Genomic DNA, 23,601 nt, shown 5'->3' on the forward strand with positions numbered 1-23,601 from the left:
GAAATGTACTTGTTATAAGACAAACTGTAAAATATGGTGTAAAAATAAGCTCCTTATATTATTCAAAAGACTCAAAAATACCTTTGGACCACCTCAAAAAATGGCCGTTTTCTCTTGTCCCACTCATTGGGTGACCAACTCCTTTGGCAAATTTAACAATTAAAATAAGCTGTAAATAAACGACTTCCTCTTGTATATTGTTGATCTGCATCTCCTTTACTTATGAAAACAGCTTCTTTGGTCTACATTGTTTTGCATGTTATAGTTTTTATGCTGTTAAGTTGTGTCCCACAACATGCGCTCAACCCTGTTACCATAAGGAATTTTACCTGCAGAGAAAGAGTTAAAAATATTACTGTCTACTGGCACAAAGGAAGTGACATCACAAGGACATTTTCTGCCCACATGGCAAAACCAAGAGTAAGTGCTCTAACAATTTTCAAGTTTGTCGAAGTTGTGTGTGTCTCTCAGTGAACTCAACCCTGTTACTCATGTTGTTAGACTAATAATGAGTAGAGTCAAAATTTACTTTATATACTTATATAACCATGTTTGTGCTTGATCTTGTATACATAGCTAAATTTTACAGTTAGCATCTGTTTCTGGGGTAAACCACAACTTAGCCTAGATTTGCAACCCTGTTACTTGCAACCCTGTTACTGTAAGTTACCAAATATATTGCGTAATCCATAGACTGTATATAGCTGGACAGAGCATCGTCTCTCAAAAGTGAAGCCACCACAGGTCGGGCGCCCCCTGCTGTTCGGCTGCAGAAAGCTGTGTAACCCCACCCATCCCCATAGGTTTCAATGGCAAAACAGAACAACTTTTAATCACGTTTTTTTCTAATATGCTGTAATTCTACCTCCTTTATTTAAATGCAGCAGCTAGTGTAACCTCTGCTTATATTGTCAAATTTTTATATTCTCACAGAATTCGTTTTGTAAAACGTTATTCAGCTCTATTCAAAACAGGTGTGGTTATGGTAAAAGGGCTGGTTATGGGCGGGACCAATAACAGACCGTCAGCTCCGCTCCGCCCCGCTCTGCAGCCTGTGACCTCGAGGCAGCCCTCAGGGGCGGGGTTATTTAAATGAGTAGGAGCTCTCCACAGTCTTTCTCCCTCCTCTGGTCTCTACTGCGCAGACTCTGGTCTCTGAATCGCCAAAATGGCGGAAGATTTTGGCTTAATTTTCATTGAATGAATGGGAACGACACGGCGTCCATCTTTATATACAGTCTATGGCGTAATCTAATTTAAAAAACTGCTTTGATACCTGAGCTTGACGAATCAAACTTTTTGATAGTTTATTACCTGTATTTATTTAAATATATGACTAAAAATGGATACGGATAACGTTTCTCCAACAATGTAAAGTATTTTTTTAAGTGTACTTCCCTAGCTTTATTGGGGATATAAAATTTATAGAGTAAAAGCAATGCTTTTTTTTTTCAATTTATATCTGGGATCATAGAATTTCAAAATAATTTTAGTGCATTTTAGGCTTTCTCTCTATTTTATTTGGGTATTATTGAATAATTCCGTCACTTCCCGATAGCGCACTCCACACTCCAGATCAGTAGGGGGCGGTAATGCACTTTTAGTTGATCTAAAATTAAAAATAAGTAGAAGAAGAAGCTCTCAGTCCGCAGTGTTTTATAGAGAAACAGGATCTGATCTGCTGCAGGTAAAGAACTCTACTACACTTTTACTCACTGTTTACTCTCACTTTACTCCTCACTCTCTCTCTGATGGAGGAGAAATGCGGTAGATTCTAAAAGTAAGATCAAGTAAACTCAGAAACGGGCGCTGTTGAGACTCTGTAAGCAGTTCTGACTCTTAGCAAAAATCAGCCCTGCTTTATAAAAATCCTCTGATTTTAAAACAGGATGTAAAACAGGATGATTTTATAGTATTGGATAGAAGTATAGATACTCGGGTTTAATAAAATACTTATATAGAAGTTAAAGTATCAACTCAAGCCTTTAACTCTTTAAGTACAAGAGTAAAAGTACTGGTTTCAAAACTATAAAAAGCTTAAAAAAAGTATGAAAGTAAAAGTAATTTAAGGGGAAAAAATAAAGCCAAATAATGAAATAATGAAAACTAAAAGTGAAAAAACATTTCCATTAACTAAAACTAATAAAACGGTTATTAAAATCAAAAACAAAACAGTAACTAACTGGAACTGAATTAAGAGTTTATAAAACAAACTAAAACTAACTAAAATTACACATAGCGTATGCTTAGTTTTCATGTTTGTTCATTTATTTAGAAGCGTTTTTAGTTGGTAATTCTGGTAAAAATGAGTAAAACCTGTAGATTTTATTGTGTTTCTGAGTTTGTTTATGATTTTCTCTCTGGTGTGATGATGATGTGTCTCATTGATAGTTTTTATTTTCATCTTAAGTGTGAGTTTTAGTCTGTTTGTTATTTTAATCAGCAGTATTACGTTTTTTTTGTAGACAGTTCTTTGTTTGTTTGACAGTAACTGAATATATATATATATATTTTTAATGGTTTATTTTGTTGATTTTTTTATGACACAATACATTTTTAAATCCTGCACCTCAGAAATAACCCAAAGTATAAAAATAAAAATAAAACTAATGAAAATTAAACTAAAAATAAAGGCATTAAGAACAAAAGCTTATATAGTCCTATAGTGCACTACCCACCACATTTCCATTATATATCTAACTATATAGAGACAGATTATATCTGTCCAGTATCATTTATTTTATTTTAATCCTGGATATATGGAGATATTCGGAGTGCATTATTATAATTATTATTAGTATCATGATATTCTGGATCATTGACTTCTGTTACAAATCTGATAAATTCTTGTATTTTTAATAGCTCACTTATAATACTGAGTGTGCAGTATTATATTGTATGTGTATTTTTGAATTTATTTTTAAATACCATAAAATATTGTGATATCATTTTAGGGCTATATCGCCCACCCCTACACTGTATATCCTCCTGAGACCAGGACTTTAGCTTGGTGTGCATTTTTTATTTCTTCTATCTATTCAGGAGTACCTAACAAGTATAAATAATATATAAAAACTTAACTTTCTCTTTGTAAAGGAAGCATTTTTGGAAAAAAAAATACCTTGCCATTCGAGATCAGAAGGACCCATTTAGTAAAAAAAAAACATTTTTTATTTCTACGGAAAGTAAATAACCTAGTTTCAAACATAAAAATCTATATTTTTTACCTGGCTGTGAAAACGTTTGCCTGGGATTCTCGCCATCTTGTTTTTTTAATGAGTTAAGTATAATGTTGTCATGTGACCACCAAATAGTGCTAGGCTAAAGGGTTAACGTTTAAAAAAAAAAAATTAAGAATAATGGTGCAGAGGAGCAGTAATGGAATGTCCTCATATGAGGACGCTGGGTCTCAGGAGGATATTTATTTATTATATAATAATATAAATATAATAATATATTTATAAGAATATTAAATAAATATTATTATTTCCCTCCAGAATGGAACAAAGCCCTCTCCTGCTCCCAGTATCCAGTGTGTACTCTACGTAAAACTGAGAGACTCAACCTGAAGAAGGAGGAAAATCTCACGATGTTGAAAACAGAAGATATTATTGTTAAATGTGAGGAAATAGAGTCGAGTATAGAGGTCGCATCCTGTTCTACTCTCCAGATCAGCTCATCTCACGAACTCACAGAAACGAATACAGTTAAAGATGGCGTCCTCCACTGCTCGTACTGCGAGAAGAGCTTTACGAATAAGACGAGTTTCCAACGACACCAGCTCAACCACACCGGAGAGAAACCGCATCACTGCTCGGAGTGCGGCATGCGCTTCAGAACACACAGCCAATTCCAACTACACCAGAGTTTTCACACCGGAGAGAAACCGCATCAGTGTTCACACTGCGAGAAGAGCTTCAGATTAAAGAACCAGCTCCAGATCCACCGGCGCATTCACACCGGAGAGAAACCGCACCGGTGCTCGGAGTGCGGCGAGGGTTTCAGAAGTAAGTATCAGCTCCAGGTCCACCAGCGCATTCACACCGGAGAGAAACCGTTTTACTGCTTCGAGTGTGGACACAGTTTCAGAGACGCTAACACTCTCAAAAGCCACTGGCGCATTCACACCGGAGAGAAACCGTTTTACTGCTCAGAGTGCGGGAAGAGCTTTTCCCATCGGGGGATTCTCAACGGTCACCAGCGCGTTCACACTGAGAAACCGCATCAGTGTGCGGTGTGTAAGAGGAGGTACAGGTACTCTCACAAATGCCACTGGGCGCCAAATCCTGCAAAAGCTGTAAAATAAGGACTGTATGTGTAAAAACGTGTATAATGCTCTATACAAAACTTGTCGTGGTCTACGCAATTATACCCTTTTAAAAAACAGTAAATTTGAATTAATCATAGATTAGGAAATATAGCTCTGGAAAAAATTAGATCACTTCAGTTTCTCTGATTATGAATTTCATATTCATAAAGTTTTAAGAGTTCAGAATTAATCAATATCTGGTAGAATAACCCTGGTTTTTAATCACAGTTTTTTTTTTCATGCATCTTGGCATCATGTTCTCTTCCTCCACCAGTCTTACACACTGCTTTTGGATAACTTTATGCTGCTTTACTCCTGGTGTAAAAATTCAAGCAGTTCAGTTTGGTGGTTTGATTGCTTGTGATAATTTGGTAAATCAAAGAAAATCATAATTTTTAAGTGCCCTCTTATTTTTAAAATACACATTCACTACCAGTCAAAAGTTTTAGAACAGCTCTATATGAAACTGAGACTTAGTCCTGTAGAATATGTATGTTTTGTTTTAAGTCCCTTGTTCTTTGTTTTGTTCTATATATATTTTCTATTTTCCCCTATTGTACTGTACATTAAACCTCTATGAGATTTTGTATTCGATGTTAAAAAATAAAAATAATTAATTGTTATAGAAATAAACCTTTATCTTTGGGTTTTTGGTCACTTCACTTCCTCAAATCACACTTCCCACTCCAGATCAGTAGGGGGCGGTAATGCACTTTTAGTTATTCTACCATAAACCTGAAAGAAAAATAAGAAGAAGAAGAAGATGTGAGTCCGCAGTGTTTTATAGAGAAACAGGATCTGATCTGCTGCAGGTAAAGAACTCTACTACACTTTTACTCACTGTTTACTCTCACTTTACTCCTAGCTTTCCCTCTAAAAGAGGAGAAATCCTGTATATTTTAGCAGTAAAATGTAAAATAAGAGAGATTAATGTGAGCTGAGGAGGCTAAGGTTGAATCTTACTCTGTGATTTTGGGTTTTTATGGTTTATTTTGATGTTTGAGGTATAATTTATTATATAATTATAGTACTAACAGGCTACTTACACACTCAAAGAAAACAGAGGTTTGATATAAGTACTTTAATATTGTACTCTTATAGGTGTAATATTGGTCTTTACCGGGTCAGATTTTATTCCCTCTGAAGTACAAAGTCTTTCCTAACAGCAGAAAATACAGATTCATACCATTTAACCTGCTAAAAGGTACATTCAGTCTTCTATATCACTGTATTAATATACTGTATGTACAGTTGCATCTCAAAAAATTAGAATATCATTAAAAAGTTACTTTATTTCAGTAATTTAGTTCAAGATGTGAAACTCATATATTATATAGATGTATTAAACACAGAGTGATCTATTTTAAGTGTTTATTTATTTTATTGTTTTACTGCCTTACAGCCAATTAAAAACTCAACAATCAGTGTATCAGAAAATTTGAATATTATATTAAAAGACCAATAAGTACTTTTGGTACTCAGTGTGGGCAGTGTGCTAAGTCCTGCTGGAAAATGAAATCTGCATCTCTATAAAAGTTGTTTTCAGCAGAGGGAAGCTGTAAGATATGAAGTGCTGTAAGATTTTGTGGGAAAACAAAACTGCACTGACTTTAGACTTGATAATAAAACACAGTGGATCAACACCAGCAGGTGACAGACATGACTCTCCAAACCATCACTGATTGGTGGAAACTTCACACTAGATCTCGAGCAGTTTGGACTGTGTGTCTCTCCACTCTTCCTCCAGACTTTATCAAGTTTTTGACACACATTTAGTTAATGATAATCTTTACTGGTACAAAAAAAGACTTTCACTGAAAGATTACACTCTATTGTGCCTCAATACAAGGTTCAGCCCCAGAGACAAACTTAAACTCTTTTTTTAAGAGTTTACAAATCTGTACTTATTTTTATTAGTCCGTTTAGGTCCTTAAATGTTAACGTTTTTATAACAGGGTCTGTATTTTACAGATGGTCCCCTAGTAAATATGGTGTTGTGCTGAATTCAGCACCCCCGCCAGGAAAAGCACCCTCTCTCAGAAGAGGCTGCGGGTGACATTACTACTTTTCATTATTTTTTACGAGTTCTCAGCGTAGCTTAAAACAGTATCTTGGGTTTTTCCATTTTCTAAAAGTTAAAAGTTAAAGCCAAGAAGACGTGGGTGCGCGCTCCCTGGCGGGGGTGCTGAATTCGGCACAGCACCGGCTATTTTTATTAAATGTATTGGGGAGAAATGGAAAGATCTAAGCTTAGTTTGCTTAGTGTTATTTGGGAGAATTGTGGATGTTGTTTGTGAGCAAGAAAAGAGTTAAAACTTGAATATCCACTAAATCTCTAACATCCACAAAACTCTTACATACTACTTAACCCTTTCAGACCTGAATTATCTTCAGTGATGAAAACAAATGTAAGAATGCTGTTTTCTGACTCTAATATTCTACTGTAAAATATATATAGCAAAGAAATCCCATTAATTAAAATACATGTTTTTCTCATACGTCCTCCAGAATTATCTACTGTTTTTCTCTGAACTTGTAGTCCCGTCCGGAAGCAGGAGTTTTATCAAAAATAATCCCGTCCGGATTGGGCTTTAAAGGGCTTTGTTCTAAATCACATTAATTAAATTAGTAGAAATTCACTGTTTCATTCCCTCAATGGCTTTAAAAGTACTACTGTTTTTTCCAGTGGGCAGGGCTAATCTAACTCTACTGATTCCTTGGTTTATAAACTTGTTTATTGCCAACAAACAGCTCTCAAATAGTGTTCTGTGCCACTAAACATTTATAAACAAAGAAAATACAGTTTCTGAATCAGTTTCTCTGATTTTGCTATTTATAGGTTTATGTTTGAGTAAAATGAACATTGTTGTTTTATTCTATAAACTACAGACAACATTTCTCCCAAATTACAAATAAAAATATTCTCATTTAGAGCATTTATTTACAGAAAATGAGAACCAGAACTAGAACTTTTTTTTGTCCCACCAAGAGTCATGTAATATTAGATAAGATAAGATAGCATTTTAATGATCCTGAAGGAAATTGCAGTGTCACAGTACTGAACATACAACACACATGATCAAACATACATTAAGAAAAATAAAAAGCAACAAAAGTTAAAGAGCAATTAGCACACAAAAAGATAAATAAATAAATAAATGGGCATGGTAAATGAGGGTAATTTAGGTGTATTCAGAGGCAGCATATGTATTATTGCAGTTGAAAAATAAATAAATATTATTACTAGGAGCAACAATAACATGGGAGTGAAACTATATAAAAAATAAACACAGGTCAGATAAAAAGGGCTTGAGTGAGTCACGTTAGCTATTCAAACACTAAAGGCTTTGATTAGTATTGGGTTTATTTTGAACCACAAAATATAAACTCAATATATATAGAAGTCAGACGTTATTATCATCAGAAAAAGAGCTGAAGAATATAAACAATAGTCCTTAATAAGAGAAACGCCACTTTTACTAAATTACACATTTTAAACAGTTCCATAAACACTAGAAACAAACCTAAAATACTGAATGTTTAAGTATTTACAAGAGCTATTTCTCAAATACTTGTTATATACAAGTTTAATATCAATTTACTGTATGTTATTATTGAAGCCATTAAAGGATTACAGTATTTAAATCAGCTACAATTCCCTTCTTTCTCTAGTCAGTAAATATATTCAAGTCATCCTTTAAGCTACAGTAATAATATAGTATTAATATATTTAAAGGTCTGTAGTTACTGCTGAATTTTACTGGGATAAAACACTCATACAGTAGAAACAGCAGCAGGAGCTGTTCTGATTTCTCTGCAGGATGGTATTAGACCAGCGTTCGACTCCACAGAGCTGCGTGTGCTTCTTTGGTGGTGCCTGTAGGGGTATTGCGGTATGAGAGAAATACATACTGGTTGTAGTTTTCCCTCTGCTATACCGCCCATCATTAAGTCAAGGTTTTCACCAGACCGCAAAACTCTCTTTATTACAAAATCCACAATTGTTCTACCACACTAGACACTAATTTGGAGTACACAGATATATATATATATATCTAATGAAAATGCTTTTATTCTTTGTGTTCTTCCACAGGATGAAAAATGTTTAATAAGAGGATCGTCTTACAAATATCGAACGTGAGAGACATTCAGATTTGAGAATATGGTTTCCAGAAGATCCAGAACTCAGAAAATATCCTCTGCATCTGATCACGTCAGCGCGCCTCACAGGAAAACGCAAGGAAATACCGTCAAAAAGAAACCGTATCACTGCTCAGAGTGTGGAAAGAGCTATAGTGAACAAGGGAATCTCAAAAAACACCAGAAAATTCATACTGGAGAGAAGCCGCATCGCTGCTCGGAGTGCGGGAAGAGCTTTAGAGAACGAGCGACTCTCAAAAAACACCAGAGAATTCATACTGGAGAGAAACCGTACTGCTGCTCAGAGTGCGGGAAAAGTTTTACCCAGCAGATTCATCTCCAACTGCACCAGCTAATTCATACCGGAAAGAAACCGTACCGCTGTTCAGAATGTGGAAAAACCTTTAATCAAGCAGGTCATCTCCAACTGCACCAGAGAATACATACTGGAGAGAAGCCATATCGCTGCTCAGACTGTGGGAAGCATTTCAGTCAACCGAGTAATCTGCAAACACACAAGCTAATTCATACTGGACAGAAACCTTATACGTGCTCACAATGTGGACGGAGTTTTAGAGGGAGTGGTGCTCTCAGAAAACACCAGCGTATTCATACCGGAGAGAAACCCTATCGGTGCTCAGAGTGCGGGCAAAGTTTTCGAGGGAGCGGCACGCTAAAAATACACCAGCGAATACATACCGGAGAGAAACCCTATCACTGCTCAGACTGCGGGAAGAGGTTTACTCAGCTGAGCAATCTCCAAAGACACCAGAGAATTCATACCGGACGCAAACCGCACCAGTGCTCGCACTGCGGGAGGAGTTTTACTCAACGGAGTAGTCTCCAGATTCACCAGCGGATTCATACCGGAGAGAAACCCTATCACTGCCCGGATTGTGGACACAGTTTTGCTCAACAGAGTAATCTCCAAATACATCGGCGAATTCACACTGGAGAGAAACCGTATCACTGCTCAGACTGCGGGAGAAACTTCAGACATTTAAACATTAAAACACACAGATGCTTCAAACAAAGACAAATACAATAACGAGGGAAAAATATACTTATACCTTGTAAAATGGACTTTTGTTGTAGTAAAACATGATAAAAAGTACTTATATTTGTTGAATAGCTCAACTCCATTCTCCCACAGCGTTTAGAGATCCAGAAATATTGTGCTTTTTGCCCAGAACCGGAGAGCCCTGACATTTAAAACGAGGCATTTAATAACTTAAAAAGTGCACAAGAAGCTTATTAAACACCACTGTGTACATCCCATAATACTAGCTTCAGCTCCGAGTGCCGCCATTACTGTACTGATAATAACATAGAAATATATATATACATAGACTCCGCATAGTGTAGCAGCCGGCGCCAAGGGATTTTACCAAGGAGGTGTATAACGGTGTAAAAAGCAATTTATCGAGGCAAAATATGCCCCAATACGGCTGCTGTAAAGAGATCTGGGCTAAAAGCACACAATTTCTGAATCTCTGAACGCTGTGGGAGAACGGAGATGAGCTATTCAACAAATATAAGAACTTTTTAATCATGTTTTACTACAACAAAAGTACATTTTACACCAGAGTTCTCCTTTAAGACAAAATGCGTTCGTCTGTAGTTTGTTTCTCTGGTCTGAATCAGTTAAAGCTAAAGGAATCACTTTGAAGTGTTCACAGTGTGAAACGTATTCTGGTTTATTTAACACTTTCTGTTTACTTTCTGTCACAGTTTTAATATCTTGTGTGTGTGTATATATATTTATTAGTGGTGTCAATCAATAAATAAAATTAAATCCAGTTAATCACAACATTATTCTGTGATTACCATGTTTTCTACTGAAGACACAAGTTTTTATAGTGGATTTTTAACCCTTGGATTAAAACAGGTTTTACATCCAAAAGTGCACTTTGTGATCTCAGATAAATTACTCGGGAATGCATTCATGCACCAACATAAACCATTTCATCTTTCTTGTTCCTTGTTTTCTTTAAAAGTTTTTTTTTGTTTTATTCCTCCATTATAACTCTATTTATTTGCTCAAAACACATAATCAGTTACATTTACATTAACTCTCGGATCTGACGTCATGATTTCCACTGATTGTCCAAAGTGTTGAAAAAAGAGACTTTTCCCCAAACAATATTATTTACTTCTAGTGCTTCAAACTTATTTATATAATGTTCCAAAAAATAATACCAGTAAATAACACAATTTATTTATTTAGACAAAAAAGTTTGCATTTTTGTATATAGTTTTATTTGTGTCTTCTTTTTGACTAAATAAAATAGTTTTTCTAATAATTTTGTGGAATAATTCTTTATTTAAAATTTGTTATTATTATTATAAGCAGCTGAAAATAAATTCCTAGTATAGTAAATTAGTTTTTTTATTAGTTGGAACTTTGTCCATATTGATAAAAATACTCAAAGCAGTGGGATATGGTAACATGATGGTGAACTTGCATTAAATTCTACATGAAATAAAAAATATGATTTTTTTGCTACGTGACATTGAACGGTGTGGCCCGTTGGGAGTGGAGAGTTGTCATTAACGGTGTGTACAGGTATTTGTAACAATGAGGTCTTATAAACCTTCAGAAAATGAACCTTAATACAAATATATAAAGTTCAGTGCAAATATATAAAGGTAATTAGAAGGATGTATAAATAAACAGATTCAGTTTCTGATACGTTTGTGTCGGCTTTTAAACTTCACAAAAAGGGGGAGAATGTGCATTTTAATAGTTTAAACTGTGTAGCAGATGGGCTCAGTTTTGCCAACTCCTCAGTAGCTTATTGGCTGTCCTAAAAGTCGTTAGAATAAATGATGTCATCGCCTAATTTGCATAATACATGTTTGTGAAGCTGTAAAGGATTAGGGAGAGAAAAAAGTGAGTTTGTTTGTTTTATTTTATTTTTTTTTATGTTTTCTTAAGTTTTCTTTATTTTTAAACCTATCATGGTCAAATTGTTCAATGATTCAATAGATGTTTAGCTTTTTTATAAAAAGGGAGACACTGTGGAGGAGGTGAGTGACAGGCTATGTGGTGAATGAGGTGAGGTGACTGACTGAGACTGTGTGCTTTTAGACGGTCATCTGTCAAGCAGAGGCAAAAGGTTCCTGGGACTTCACATCACTGACAAGCTCACTCACCATGCATTCCCTAATGAAAAAGGCACAAGAACACACACACCTTCTGTGAAGATTGAGAAGGGCCCAGTATTACCTGTTGCATGTTGCAGAGATTCAGCTGCACACAGCTTCCTCGTTAGTATAGTGGACAGTATCTCCGCCTGTCACGCGGAAGACCGGGGTTCGATTCCCCGACGGGGAGAGAATATGTTTTTTCTGAACCTACGTCCGAAAAACCTGAAAAGGTTTTGCATCAGCAAGGTGCGACGAGCTAAAGGCAATGCGTTGGCCGGGAATCGAACCCGGGTCAACTGCTTGGAAGGCAGCTATGCTCACCACTACACCACCAACACCACAAACAAGCACACCATTGTTTTGCTGAAAGACCCTCAGTGTAAATTTTCCCCTGGGAAAGATGACCAAACTCTGTCATTTCCACTGCGGGACACGTGCACGCTTGGTGGAAAATTGTGGTTTCTGTAGTGTAGTGGTCATCACGTTCGCCTTACATGCGAAAGGTCCCTGGTTCGAAACCAGGCAGAAACATGCCTTTAGTTCTTGTCTTTTGTCTGACACTATGGGCAAGCCTGTCATCACACCTCATTAGTAGATGGGAACAATCTGTATTTTGTGTTAGGCCTTATTAAGACAATTGCGAGCACAGGAAGCAATCATGCCATCCCCGTGCTGTTGTTGTGCCTTCTGTGCTTGGCTTCGGATGTGGAAAAAAACAGAATAAAACAATTACACCTGGTGGACATTCATCCGTCATGCCTGAAGGATTCCGCTTTCAACTGTGGGCCGGTTAGCTCAGTTGGTTGGAGCGTGGTGCTAATAACGCCAAGGTCGCGGGTTCGATCCCCGTACGGGCCAAAAGTTCTTCTCTTTGTTTTGCTATATCATGCTTTCAGACGGTCATCTGTCAAGCAGAGGCAAATGGTGAATCAGGTAAATAATGTACACGGAAGTTATACACTCAAACTTATAGTTTTTAAAGCTGTTCTCAGTGGCATTCACACAGTCAAAACCTTCGTTGGAGAATGCGGGCATCGATCCCGCTACCTCTCGCATGCTAAGCGAGCGCTCTACCATTTGAGCTAATTCCTCTTGAAGAAACAGGAGCTGTTAGCCTCTCATGACAACAGCATAACATTTAGAAGGCTGAAGCATGTTGATCAGAGGTGACTCACTTCAGCAGTAGCACAGGGAGAACTATGCACAGTTTCAGGTTTCTGGGACTTCACATCACTGACAAGCTCACTCACCATGCATTCCCTAATGAAAAAGGCACAAGAACACACACACCTTCTGTGAAGATTGAGAAGGGGCCAGTATGACCTGTTGCATGTTGCAGAGATTCAGCTGCACACAGCTTCCTCGTTAGTATAGTGGACAGTATCTCCGCCTGTCACGCGGAAGACCGGGGTTCGATTCCCCGACGGGGAGAGAATATGTTTTTTCTGAACCTACGGCCGAAAAACCTGAAAAGGTTTTGCATCAGCAAGGTGCGACGCTCTAAAGGCAATGCGTTGGCCGGGAATCGAACCCGGGTCAACTGCTTGGAAAGCAGCTATGCTCACCACTATACCACCAACGCCACAAACAAGCACACCATTGTTTTGCTGAAAGACCCTCAGTGTAAATTTTCCCCTGGGAGAGATTACCAAACTCTGTCATTTCCACTGCAGGACACATGCACGCTTGGTGGAAAATTGTGGTTTCTGTAGTGTAGTGGTCATCACGTTCGCCTTACACGCGAAAGGTCCCTGGTTCGAAACCAGGCAGAAACATGCCTTTAGTTCTTATCTTTTGTCTGACACTATGGGCAAGCCTGTCATCACACCTCATTAGTAGATGGGAACAATCTATATTTTGTGTTAGGCCTTATTAAGACAATTGCGAGCACAGGAAGCAATCATGCCATCCCCGTGCTGTTGTTGTGCCTTCTGCGCTTGCCTTCGGATGTGGAAAAAAACAGAATAAAACAATTACACCTGGTGGACATTCATCCGTCATGCCTGAAGGGTTCAGCTTTCAACTGTGGGCCGGTTAGCTCAGTTGGTTAGAGCGTGGTGCTAATAACGCCAAGGTCGCGGGTTCGATCCCCGTACGGGCCAAAAATTCTTCTCTTTGTTTTGCTATATCATGCTTTCAGACGGTCATCTGTCAAGCAGAGGCAAATGGTGAATCAGGTAAATAACGTACACTGAAGTTATACACTCAAACTTATAGTTTTTAAAGCTGTTCTCAGTGGCATTCACACAGTCAAAACCTTCGTTGGAGAATGCGGGCATCGATCCCGCTACCTCTCGCATGCTAAGCGAGCGCTCTACCATTTGAGCTAATTTCCCTTGAAGAAACAGGAGCTGTTAGCCTCTCATGACAACAGCATAACATTTAGAAGGCTGAAGCATGTTGATCAGAGGTGACTCACTTCAGCAGTAGCACAGGGAGAACTATGCACAGTTTCAGGTTTCTGGGACTTCACATCACTGACAAGCTCACTCACCATGCATTCCCTAATGAAAAAGGCACAAGAACACACACACCTTCTGTGAAGATTGAGAAGGGGCCAGTATTACCTGTTGCATGTTGCAGAGATTCAGCTGCACACAGCTTCCTCGTTAGTATAGTGGACAGTATCTCCGCCTGTCACGCGGAAGACCGGGGTTCGATTCCCCGACGGGGAGAGAATATGTTTTTTCTGAACCTACGGCCGAAAAACCTGAAAAGGTTTTGGAGCAGCAAGGTGCGACGTGCTAAATGCAATGCGTTGGCCGGGAATCGAACCCGGGTCAACTGCTTGGAAGGCAGCTATGCTCACTACTATACCACCAACGCCTCAAACAAGCACACCATTGTTTTGCTGAAAGACCCTCAGTGCAAATTTTCCCCTGGGAAAGATGACCAAACTCTGTCATTTCCACTGCGGGACACATGCACGCTTGGTGGAAAATTGTGGTTTCTGTAGTGTAGTGGTCATCACATTCGCCTTACACGCGAAAGGTCCCTGGTTCGAAACCAGGCAGAAACATGCCTTTAGTTCTTGTCTTTTGTCTGACACTATGGGCAAGCCTGTCATCACACCTCATTAGTAGATGGGAACAATCTATATTTTGTGTTAGGCCTTATTAAGACAATTGCGAGCACAGGAAGCAATCATGCCATCCCCGTGCTGTTGTTGTGCCTTCTGCGCTTGGCTTCGGATGTGGAAAAAAACAGAATAAAACAATTACACCTTGTGGACATTCATCCGTCATGCCTGAAGGGTTCCGCTATCAACTGTGGGCCGGTTAGCTCAGTTGGTTAGAGCGTGGTGCTAATAACGCCAAGGTCGCGGGTTCGATCCCCGTACGGGCCAAAAGTTCTTCTCTTTGTTTTGCTATATCATGCTTTCAGACGGTCATCTGTCAAGCAGAGGCAAATGGTGAATCAGGTAAATAACGTACACTGAAGTTATACACTCAAACTTATAGTTTTTAAAGCTGTTCTAAGTGGCATTCACACAGTCAAAACCTTCGTTGGAGAATGCGGGCATCGATCCCGCTACCTCTCGCATGCTAAGCGAGCGCTCTACCATTTGAGCTAATTCCCCTTGAAGAAACAGGAGCTGTTAGCCTCTCATGACAACAGCATAACATTTAGAAGGCTGAAGCATGTTGATCAGAGGTGACTCACTTCAGCAGTAGCACAGGGAGAACTATGCACAGTTTCAGGTTTCTGGGACTTCACATCACTGACAAGCTCACTCACCATGCATTCCCTAATGAAAAAGGCACAAGAACACACACACCTTCTGTGAAGATTGAGAAGGGGCCAGTATTACCTGTTGCATGTTGCAGAGATTCAGCTGCACACAGCTTCCTCGTTAGTATAGTGGACAGTATCTCCGCCTGTCACGCGGAAGACCGGGGTTCGATTCCCCGACGGGGAGAGAGTATGTTTTTTCTGAACCTACGGCCGAAAAACCTGAAAAGGTTTTGGAGCAGCGAGGTGCGACGCGCTAAAGGCAATGCGTTGGCCGGGAATCGAACCCGGGTCAACTGCTTGGAAGGCAGCTATGCTCACCACTATACCACCAACACCACAAACAAGCACACCATTGTTTTGCTGAAAGACCCTCAGTGCAAATTTTCCCCTGGGAAAGATGACCAAACTCTGTCATTTCCACTGCGGGACACATGCACGCTTGGTGGAAAATTGTGCTTTCTGTAGTGTAGTGGTCATCACGTTCGCCTTACACGCGAAAGGTCCCTGGTTCGAAACCAGGCAGAAACATGCCTTTAGTTCTTGTCTTTTGTCTGACACTATGGGCAAGCCTGTCATCACACCTCATTAGTAGATGGGAACAATCTATATTTTGTGTTAGGCCTTATTAAGACAATTGCGAGCACAGGAAGCAATCATGCCATCCCCGTGCTGTTGTTGTGCCTTCTGCGCTTGGCTTCGGATGTGGAAAAAAACAGAATAAAACAATTACACCTGGTGGACATTCATCCGTCATGCCTGAAGGGTTCAGCTTTCAACTGTGGGCCGGTTAGCTCAGTTGGTTAGAGCGTGGTGCTAATAACGCCAAGGTCGCGGGTTCGATCCCCGTACGGGCCAAAAGTTCTTCTCTTTGTTTTGCTATATCATGCTTTCAGACGGTCATCTGTCAAGCAGAGGCAAATGGTGAATCAGGTAAATAACGTACACTGAAGTTATACACTCAAACTTATAGTTTTTAAAGCTGTTCTCAGTGGCATTCACACAGTCAAAACCTTCGTTGGAGAATGCGGGCATCGATCCCGCTACCTCTCGCATGCTAAGCGAGCGCTCTACCATTTGAGCTAATTCCCCTTGAAGAAACAGGAGCTGTTAGCCTCTCATGACAACAGCATAACATTTAGAAGGCTGAAGCATGTTGATCAGAGGTGACTCACTTCAGCAGTAGCACAGGGAGAACTATGCACAGTTTCAGGTTTCTGGGACTTCACATCACTGACAAGCTCACTCACCATGCATTCCCTAATGAAAAAGGCACAAGAACACACACACCTTCTGTGAAGATTGAGAAGGGGCCAGTATTACCTGTTGCATGTTGCAGAGATTCAGCTGCACACAGCTTCCTCGTTAGTATAGTGGACAGTATCTCCGCCTGTCACGCGGAAGACCGGGGTTCGATTCCCCGACGGGGAGAGAATATGTTTTTTCTGAACCTACGGCCGAAAAACCTGAAAAGGTTTTGCATCAGCAAGGTGCGACGCTCTAAAGGCAATGCGTTGGCCGGGAATCGAACCCGGGTCAACTGCTTGGAAAGCAGCTATGCTCACCACTATACCACCAACGCCACAAACAAGCACACCATTGTTTTGCTGAAAGACCCTCAGTGTAAATTTTCCCCTGGGAGAGATTACCAAACTCTGTCATTTCCACTGCAGGACACATGCACGCTTGGTGGAAAATTGTGGTTTCTGTAGTGTAGTGGTCATCACGTTCGCCTTACACGCGAAAGGTCCCTGGTTCGAAACCAGGCAGAAACATGCCTTTAGTTCTTATCTTTTGTCTGACACTATGGGCAAGCCTGTCATCACACCTCATTAGTAGATGGGAACAATCTATATTTTGTGTTAGGCCTTATTAAGACAATTGCGAGCACAGGAAGCAATCATGCCATCCCCGTGCTGTTGTTGTGCCTTCTGCGCTTGCCTTCGGATGTGGAAAAAAACAGAATAAAACAATTACACCTGGTGGACATTCATCCGTCATGCCTGAAGGGTTCAGCTTTCAACTGTGGGCCGGTTAGCTCAGTTGGTTAGAGCGTGGTGCTAATAACGCCAAGGTCGCGGGTTCGATCCCCGTACGGGCCAAAAATTCTTCTCTTTGTTTTGCTATATCATGCTTTCAGACGGTCATCTGTCAAGCAGAGGCAAATGGTGAATCAGGTAAATAACGTACACTGAAGTTATACACTCAAACTTATAGTTTTTAAAGCTGTTCTCAGTGGCATTCACACAGTCAAAACCTTCGTTGGAGAATGCGGGCATCGATCCCGCTACCTCTCGCATGCTAAGCGAGCGCTCTACCATTTGAGCTAATTTCCCTTGAAGAAACAGGAGCTGTTAGCCTCTCATGACAACAGCATAACATTTAGAAGGCTGAAGCATGTTGATCAGAGGTGACTCACTTCAGCAGTAGCACAGGGAGAACTATGCACAGTTTCAGGTTTCTGGGACTTCACATCACTGACAAGCTCACTCACCATGCATTCCCTAATGAAAAAGGCACAAGAACACACACACCTTCTGTGAAGATTGAGAAGGGGCCAGTATTACCTGTTGCATGTTGCAGAGATTCAGCTGCACACAGCTTCCTCGTTAGTATAGTGGACAGTATCTCCGCCTGTCACGCGGAAGACCGGGGTTCGATTCCCCGACGGGGAGAGAATATGTTTTTTCTGAACCTACGGCCGAAAAACCTGAAAAGGTTTTGGAGCAGCAAGGTGCGACGTGCTAAATGCAATGCGTTGGCCGGGAATCGAACCCGGGTCAACTGCTTGGAAGGCAGCTATGCTCACCACTATACCACCAACGCCTCAAACAAGCACACCATTGTTTTGCTGAAAGACCCTCAGTGCAAATTTTCCCCTGGGAAAGATGACCAAACTCTGTCATTTCCACTGCGGGACACATGCACGCTTGGTGGAAAATTGTGGTTTCTGTAGTGTAGTGGTCATCACATTCGCCTTACACGCGAAAGGTCCCTGGTTCGAAACCAGGCAGAAACATGCCTTTAGTTCTTGTCTTTTGTCTGACACTATGGGCAAGCCTGTCATCACACCTCATTAGTAGATGGGAACAATCTATATTTTGTGTTAGGCCTTATTAAGACAATTGCGAGCACAGGAAGCAATCATGCCATCCCCGTGCTGTTGTTGTGCCTTCTGCGCTTGGCTTCGGATGTGGAAAAAAACAGAATAAAACAATTACACCTTGTGGACATTCATCCGTCATGCCTGAAGGGTTCCGCTATCAACTGTGGGCCGGTTAGCTCAGTTGGTTAGAGCGTGGTGCTAATAACGCCAAGGTCGCGGGTTCGATCCCCGTACGGGCCAAAAGTTCTTCTCTTTGTTTTGCTATATCATGCTTTCAGACGGTCATCTGTCAAGCAGAGGCAAATGGTGAATCAGGTAAATAACGTACACTGAAGTTATACACTCAAACTTATAGTTTTTAAAGCTGTTCTCAGTGGCATTCACACAGTCAAAACCTTCGTTGGAGAATGCGGGCATCGATCCCGCTACCTCCCGCATGCTAAGCGAGCGCTCTACCATTTGAGCTAATTCCCCTTGAAGAAACAGGAGCTGTTAGCCTCTCATGACAACAGCATAACATTTAGAAGGCTGAAGCATGTTGATCAGAGGTGACTCACTTCAGCAGTAGCACAGGGAGAACTATGCACAGTTTTAGGTTTCTGGGACTTCACATCACTGACAAGCTCACTCACCATGCATTCCCTAATGAAAAAGGCACAAGAACACACACACCTTCTGTGAAGATTGAGAAGGGGCCAGTATTACCTGTTGCATGTTGCAGAGATTCAGCTGTACACAGCTTCCTCGTTAGTATAGTGGACAGTATCTCCGCCTGTCACGCGGAAGACCGGGGTTCGATTCCCCGACGGGGAGAGAGTATGTTTTTTCTGAACCTACGGCCGAAAAACCTGAAAAGGTTTTGGAGCAGCGAGGTGCGACGCGCTAAAGGCAATGCATTGGCCGGGAATCGAACCCGGGTCAACTGCTTGGAAGGCAGCTATGCTCACCACTATACCACCAACGCCACAAACAAGCACACCATTGTTTTGCTGAAAGACCCTCAGTGCAAATTTTCCCCTGGGAAAGATGACCAAACTCTGTCATTTCCACTGCGGGACACATGCACGCTTGGTGGAAAATTGTGGTTTCTGTAGTGTAGTGGTCATCACGTTCGCCTTACACGCGAAAGGTCCCTGGTTCGAAACCAGGCAGAAACATGCCTTTAATTCTTGTCTTTTGTCTGACACTATGGGCAAGCCTGTCATCACACCTCATTAGTAGATGGGAACAATCTATATTTTGTGTTAGGCCTTATTAAGACAATTGCGAGCACAGGAAGCAATCATGCCATCCCCGTGCTGTTGTTGTGCCTTCTGCGCTTGCCTTCGGATGTGAAAAAAAACAGAATAAAACAATTACACCTTGTGGACATTCATCCGTCATGCCTGAAGGGTTTCGCCAACAACTGTGGGCCGGTTAGCTCAGTTGGTTAGAGCGTGGTGCTAATAACGCCAAGGTCGCGGGTTCGATCCCCGTACGGGCCAAAAGTTCTTCTATTTGTTTTATTATATCATGCTTTCAGACGGTCATCTGTCAAGCAGAGGCAAATGGTGAATCAGGTAAATAACGTACACTGAAGTTATACACTCAAACTTATAGTTTTTAAAGCTGTTCTAAGTGGCATTCACACAGTCAAAACCTTCGTTGGAGAATGCGGGCATCGATCCCGCTACCTCTCGCATGCTAAGCGAGCGCTCTACCATTTGAGCTAATTCCCCTTGAAGAAACAGGAGCTGTTAGCCTCTCATGACAACAGCATAACATTTAGAAGGCTGAAGCATGTTGATCAGAGGTGACTCACTTCAGCAGTAGCACAGGGAGAACTATGCACAGTTTCAGGTTTCTGGGTCTTCACATCACTGACAAGCTCACTCACCATGCATTCCCTAATGAAAAAGGCACAAGAACACACACACCTTCTGTGAAGATTGAGAAGGGGCCAGTATTACCTGTTGCATGTTGCAGAGATTCAGCTGCACACAGCTTCCTCGTTAGTATAGTGGACAGTATCTCCGCCTGTCACGCGGAAGACCGGGGTTCGATTCCCCGACGGGGAGAGAGTATGTTTTTTCTGAACCTACGGCCGAAAAACCTGAAAAGGTTTTGGAGCAGCGAGGTGCGACGCGCTAAAGGCAATGCGTTGGCCGGGAATCGAACCCGGGTCAACTGCTTGGAAGGCAGCTATGCTCACCACTATACCACCAACACCGCAAACAAGCACACCATTGTTTTGCTGAAAGACCCTCAGTGCAAATTTTCCCCTGGGAAAGATGACCAAACTCTGTCATTTCCACTGCGGGACACATGCACGCTTGGTGGAAAATTGTGGTTTCTGTAGTGTAGTGGTCATCACGTTCGCCTTACACGCGAAAGGTCCCTGGTTCGAAACCAGGCAGAAACATGCCTTTAGTTCTTGTCTTTTGTCTGACACTATGGGCAAGCCTGTCATCACACCTCATTAGTAGATGGGAACAATCTATATTTTGTGTTAGGCCTTATTAAGACAATTGCGAGCACAGGAAGCAATCATGCCATCCCCGTGCTGTTTTTGTGCCTTCTGCGCTTGGCTTCGGATGTGGAAAAAAACAGAATAAAACAATTACACCTGGTGGACATTCATCCGTCATGCCTGAAGGGTTCAGCTTTCAACTGTGGGCCGGTTAGCTCAGTTGGTTAGAGCGTGGTGCTAATAACGCCAAGGTCGCGGGTTCGATCCCCGTACTGGCCAAAAGTTCTTCTCTTTGTTTTGCTATATCATGCTTTCAGACGGTCATCTGTCAAGCAGAGGCAAATGGTGAATCAGGTAAATAACGTACACTGAAGTTATACACTCAAACTTATAGTTTTTAAAGCTGTTCTCAGTGGCATTCACACAGTCAAAACCTTCGTTGGAGAATGCGGGCATCGATCCCACTACCTCTCGCATGCTAAGCGAGCGCTCTACCATTTGAGCTAATTCCCCTTGAAGAAACAGGAGCTGTTAGCCTCTCATGACAACAGCATAACATTTAGAAGGCTGAAGCATGTTGCTCAGAGGTGACTCACTTCAGCAGTAGCACAGGGAGAACTATGCACAGTTTCAGGTTTCTGGGACTTCACATCACTGACAAGCTCACTCACCATGCATTCCCTAATGAAAAATGCACAAGAACACACACACCTTCTGTGAAGATTGAGAAGGGCCCAGTATTACCTGTTGCATGTTGCAGAGATTCAACTGCACACAGCTTCCTCGTTAGTATAGTGGACAGTATCTCCGCCTGTCACGCGGAAGACCAGGGTTCGATTCCCCGACGGGGAGAGAATATGTTTTTTCTGAACCTACAGCCGAAAAACCTGAAAAGGTTTTGGATCAGCAAGGTGCGACGCGCTAAAGGCAATGCGTTGGTCGGGAATCGAACCCGGGTCAACTGCTTGGAAGGCAGCTATGCTCACCACTATACCACCAACACCACAAACAAGCACACCATTGTTTTGCTGAAAGACCCTCAGTGCAAATTTTCCCCTGGGAAAGATGACCAAACTCTGTCATTTCCACTGCGGGACACATGCACGCTTGGTGGAAAATTGTGGTTTCTGTAGTGTAGTGGTCATCACGTTCGCCTTACACGCGAAAGGTCCCTGGTTCGAAACCAGGCAGAAACATGCCTTTAGTTCTTGTCTTTTGTCTGACACTATGGGCAAGCCTGTCATCACACCTCATTAGTAGATGGGAACAATCTATATTTTGTGTTAGGCCTTATTAAGACAATTGCGAGCACAGGAAGCAATCATGCCATCCCCGTGCTGTTGTTGTGCCTTCTGCGCTTGGCTTCGGATGTGGAAAAAAACAGAATAAAACAATTACACCTGGTGGACATTCATCCGTCATGCCTGAAGGGTTCAGCTTTCAACTGTGGGCCGGTTAGCTCAGTTGGTTAGAGCGTGGTGCTAATAACGCCAAGGTCGCGGGTTCGATCCCCGTACGGGCCAAAAGTTCTTCTCTTTGTTTTGCTATATCATGCTTTCAGACGGTCATCTGTCAAGCAGAGGCAAATGGTGAATCAGATAAATAACGTACACTGAAGTTATACACTCAAACTTATAGTTTTTAAAGCTGTTCTCAGTGGCATTCACACAGTCAAAACCTTCGTTGGAGAATGCGGGCATCGATCCCGCTACCTCTCGCATGCTAAGCGAGCGCTCTACCATTTGAGCTAATTCCCCTTGAAGAAACAGGAGCTGTTAGCCTCTCATGACAACAGCATAACATTTAGAAGGCTGAAGCATGTTGATCAGAGGTGACTCACTTCAGCAGTAGCACAGGGAGAACTATGCACAGTTTTAGGTTTCTGGGACTTCACATCACTGACAAGCTCACTCACCATGCATTCCCTAATGAAAAAGGCACAAGAACACACACACCTTCTGTGAAGATTGAGAAGGGGCCAGTATTACCTGTTGCATGTTGCAGAGATTCAGCTGCACACAGCTTCCTCGTTAGTATAGTGGACAGTATCTCCGCCTGTCACGCGGAAGACCGGGGTTCGATTCCCCGACGGGGAGAGAGTATGTTTTTTCTGAACCTACGGCCGAAAAACCTGAAAAGGTTTTGGATCAGCAAGGTGCGACGCGCTAAAGGCAATGCATTGGCCGGGAATCGAACCCGGGTCATCTGCTTGGAAGGCAGCTATGCTCACCACTATACCACCAACGCCACAAACAAGCACACCATTGTTTTGCTGAAAGACCCTCAGTGTAAATTTTCCCTTGGGAAAGATGACCAAACTCTGTCATTTCCACTGCGGGACACATGCACGCTTGGTGGAAAATTGTGGTTTCTGTAGTGTAGTGGTCATCACGTTCGCCTTACACGCGAAAGGTCCCTGGTTCGAAACCAGGCAGAAACATGCCTTTAGTTCTTGTCTTTTGTCTGACACTATGGGCAAGCCTGTCATCACACCTCATTAGTAGATGGGAACAATCTATATTTTGTGTTAGGCCTTATTAAGACAATTGCGAGCACAGGAAGCAATCATGCCATCCCCGTGCTGTTGTTGTGCCTTCTGCGCTTGGCTTCGGATGTGGAAAAAAACAGAATAAAACAATTACACCTTGTGGACATTCATCCGTCATGCCTGAAGGGTTCCGCTATCAACTGTGGGCTGGTTAGCTCAGTTGGTTA

The 23,601-nt window shown here is 41.5% G+C and overlaps 1 protein-coding gene and 19 non-coding genes across 22 annotated transcripts; 15 read left to right on the forward strand and 5 right to left on the reverse strand.

Annotated features, from left to right (window-relative positions):
• The first annotated feature begins 1,611 nt into the window (after positions 1-1,611).
• LOC125780387 (zinc finger protein 239-like) lies at positions 1,612-9,553 on the forward strand. 3 transcript variants are annotated; one of them, XM_049473570.1, is made up of 2 exons: positions 1,612-1,687; positions 3,498-4,466. In XM_049473570.1, exon 2 carries the CDS (start codon positions 3,590-3,592, stop codon positions 4,304-4,306), a length of 717 nt encoding a protein of 238 aa, XP_049329527.1. In that variant the 5' UTR covers positions 1,612-1,687; positions 3,498-3,589; the 3' UTR covers positions 4,307-4,466. The 3 variants fall into 3 exon arrangements, with proteins under 3 accessions (XP_049329527.1, XP_022518829.2, XP_022518828.2); XM_022663108.2 differs by lacking the exon at positions 3,498-4,466 and adding an exon at positions 8,403-9,553 and having other exon boundaries at positions 1,634-1,687; XM_022663107.2 differs by lacking the exons at positions 1,612-1,687; positions 3,498-4,466 and adding exons at positions 5,057-5,121; positions 8,403-9,553.
• Positions 9,554-13,301: 3,748 nt separating this feature from the next.
• On the forward strand, positions 13,302-13,374 carry trnav-uac (transfer RNA valine (anticodon UAC)). The gene has a single exon. It is a non-coding gene; the product is annotated as a tRNA-Val (tRNA).
• A 1,732-nt stretch (positions 13,375-15,106) lies between these two features.
• Positions 15,107-15,179, reverse strand: trnaa-agc (transfer RNA alanine (anticodon AGC)). The gene has a single exon. It is a non-coding gene; the product is annotated as a tRNA-Ala (tRNA).
• A 1,171-nt stretch (positions 15,180-16,350) lies between these two features.
• trnaa-agc (transfer RNA alanine (anticodon AGC)) lies at positions 16,351-16,423 on the reverse strand. The gene has a single exon. It is a non-coding gene; the product is annotated as a tRNA-Ala (tRNA).
• Positions 16,424-17,033: 610 nt separating this feature from the next.
• On the forward strand, positions 17,034-17,106 carry trnav-uac (transfer RNA valine (anticodon UAC)). The gene has a single exon. It is a non-coding gene; the product is annotated as a tRNA-Val (tRNA).
• Positions 17,107-17,359: 253 nt separating this feature from the next.
• On the forward strand, positions 17,360-17,433 carry trnai-aau (transfer RNA isoleucine (anticodon AAU)). Its single transcript has one exon. It is a non-coding gene; the product is annotated as a tRNA-Ile (tRNA).
• Positions 17,434-18,085: 652 nt separating this feature from the next.
• trnag-ucc (transfer RNA glycine (anticodon UCC)) lies at positions 18,086-18,157 on the reverse strand. The gene has a single exon. It is a non-coding gene; the product is annotated as a tRNA-Gly (tRNA).
• A 446-nt stretch (positions 18,158-18,603) lies between these two features.
• Positions 18,604-18,677, forward strand: trnai-aau (transfer RNA isoleucine (anticodon AAU)). The gene has a single exon. It is a non-coding gene; the product is annotated as a tRNA-Ile (tRNA).
• Positions 18,678-19,178: 501 nt separating this feature from the next.
• On the forward strand, positions 19,179-19,250 carry trnad-guc (transfer RNA aspartic acid (anticodon GUC)). The gene has a single exon. It is a non-coding gene; the product is annotated as a tRNA-Asp (tRNA).
• Positions 19,251-19,521: 271 nt separating this feature from the next.
• On the forward strand, positions 19,522-19,594 carry trnav-uac (transfer RNA valine (anticodon UAC)). The gene has a single exon. It is a non-coding gene; the product is annotated as a tRNA-Val (tRNA).
• A 253-nt stretch (positions 19,595-19,847) lies between these two features.
• On the forward strand, positions 19,848-19,921 carry trnai-aau (transfer RNA isoleucine (anticodon AAU)). Its single transcript has one exon. It is a non-coding gene; the product is annotated as a tRNA-Ile (tRNA).
• Positions 19,922-20,082: 161 nt separating this feature from the next.
• Positions 20,083-20,155, reverse strand: trnaa-agc (transfer RNA alanine (anticodon AGC)). Its single transcript has one exon. It is a non-coding gene; the product is annotated as a tRNA-Ala (tRNA).
• A 267-nt stretch (positions 20,156-20,422) lies between these two features.
• On the forward strand, positions 20,423-20,494 carry trnad-guc (transfer RNA aspartic acid (anticodon GUC)). Its single transcript has one exon. It is a non-coding gene; the product is annotated as a tRNA-Asp (tRNA).
• Positions 20,495-20,765: 271 nt separating this feature from the next.
• trnav-uac (transfer RNA valine (anticodon UAC)) lies at positions 20,766-20,838 on the forward strand. The gene has a single exon. It is a non-coding gene; the product is annotated as a tRNA-Val (tRNA).
• Positions 20,839-21,091: 253 nt separating this feature from the next.
• On the forward strand, positions 21,092-21,165 carry trnai-aau (transfer RNA isoleucine (anticodon AAU)). Its single transcript has one exon. It is a non-coding gene; the product is annotated as a tRNA-Ile (tRNA).
• Positions 21,166-22,009: 844 nt separating this feature from the next.
• trnav-uac (transfer RNA valine (anticodon UAC)) lies at positions 22,010-22,082 on the forward strand. The gene has a single exon. It is a non-coding gene; the product is annotated as a tRNA-Val (tRNA).
• A 253-nt stretch (positions 22,083-22,335) lies between these two features.
• Positions 22,336-22,409, forward strand: trnai-aau (transfer RNA isoleucine (anticodon AAU)). Its single transcript has one exon. It is a non-coding gene; the product is annotated as a tRNA-Ile (tRNA).
• A 161-nt stretch (positions 22,410-22,570) lies between these two features.
• trnaa-agc (transfer RNA alanine (anticodon AGC)) lies at positions 22,571-22,643 on the reverse strand. Its single transcript has one exon. It is a non-coding gene; the product is annotated as a tRNA-Ala (tRNA).
• A 267-nt stretch (positions 22,644-22,910) lies between these two features.
• trnad-guc (transfer RNA aspartic acid (anticodon GUC)) lies at positions 22,911-22,982 on the forward strand. Its single transcript has one exon. It is a non-coding gene; the product is annotated as a tRNA-Asp (tRNA).
• A 271-nt stretch (positions 22,983-23,253) lies between these two features.
• Positions 23,254-23,326, forward strand: trnav-uac (transfer RNA valine (anticodon UAC)). The gene has a single exon. It is a non-coding gene; the product is annotated as a tRNA-Val (tRNA).
• Positions 23,327-23,601: the final 275 nt, after the last annotated feature.

Source organism: Astyanax mexicanus, unplaced genomic scaffold, assembly GCF_023375975.1.
Source record: "Astyanax mexicanus isolate ESR-SI-001 unplaced genomic scaffold, AstMex3_surface scaffold_39, whole genome shotgun sequence".
Classification (NCBI taxonomy): Eukaryota; Metazoa; Chordata; class Actinopteri; order Characiformes; family Acestrorhamphidae; genus Astyanax; species Astyanax mexicanus.

Excerpts from the sequence above, each read along its gene's own strand:
- LOC125780387 (XM_022663108.2), top strand. The coding sequence starts at position 8,472 with ATGGTTTCCAGAAGATCCAGAACTCAGAAAATATCCTCTGCATCTGAT.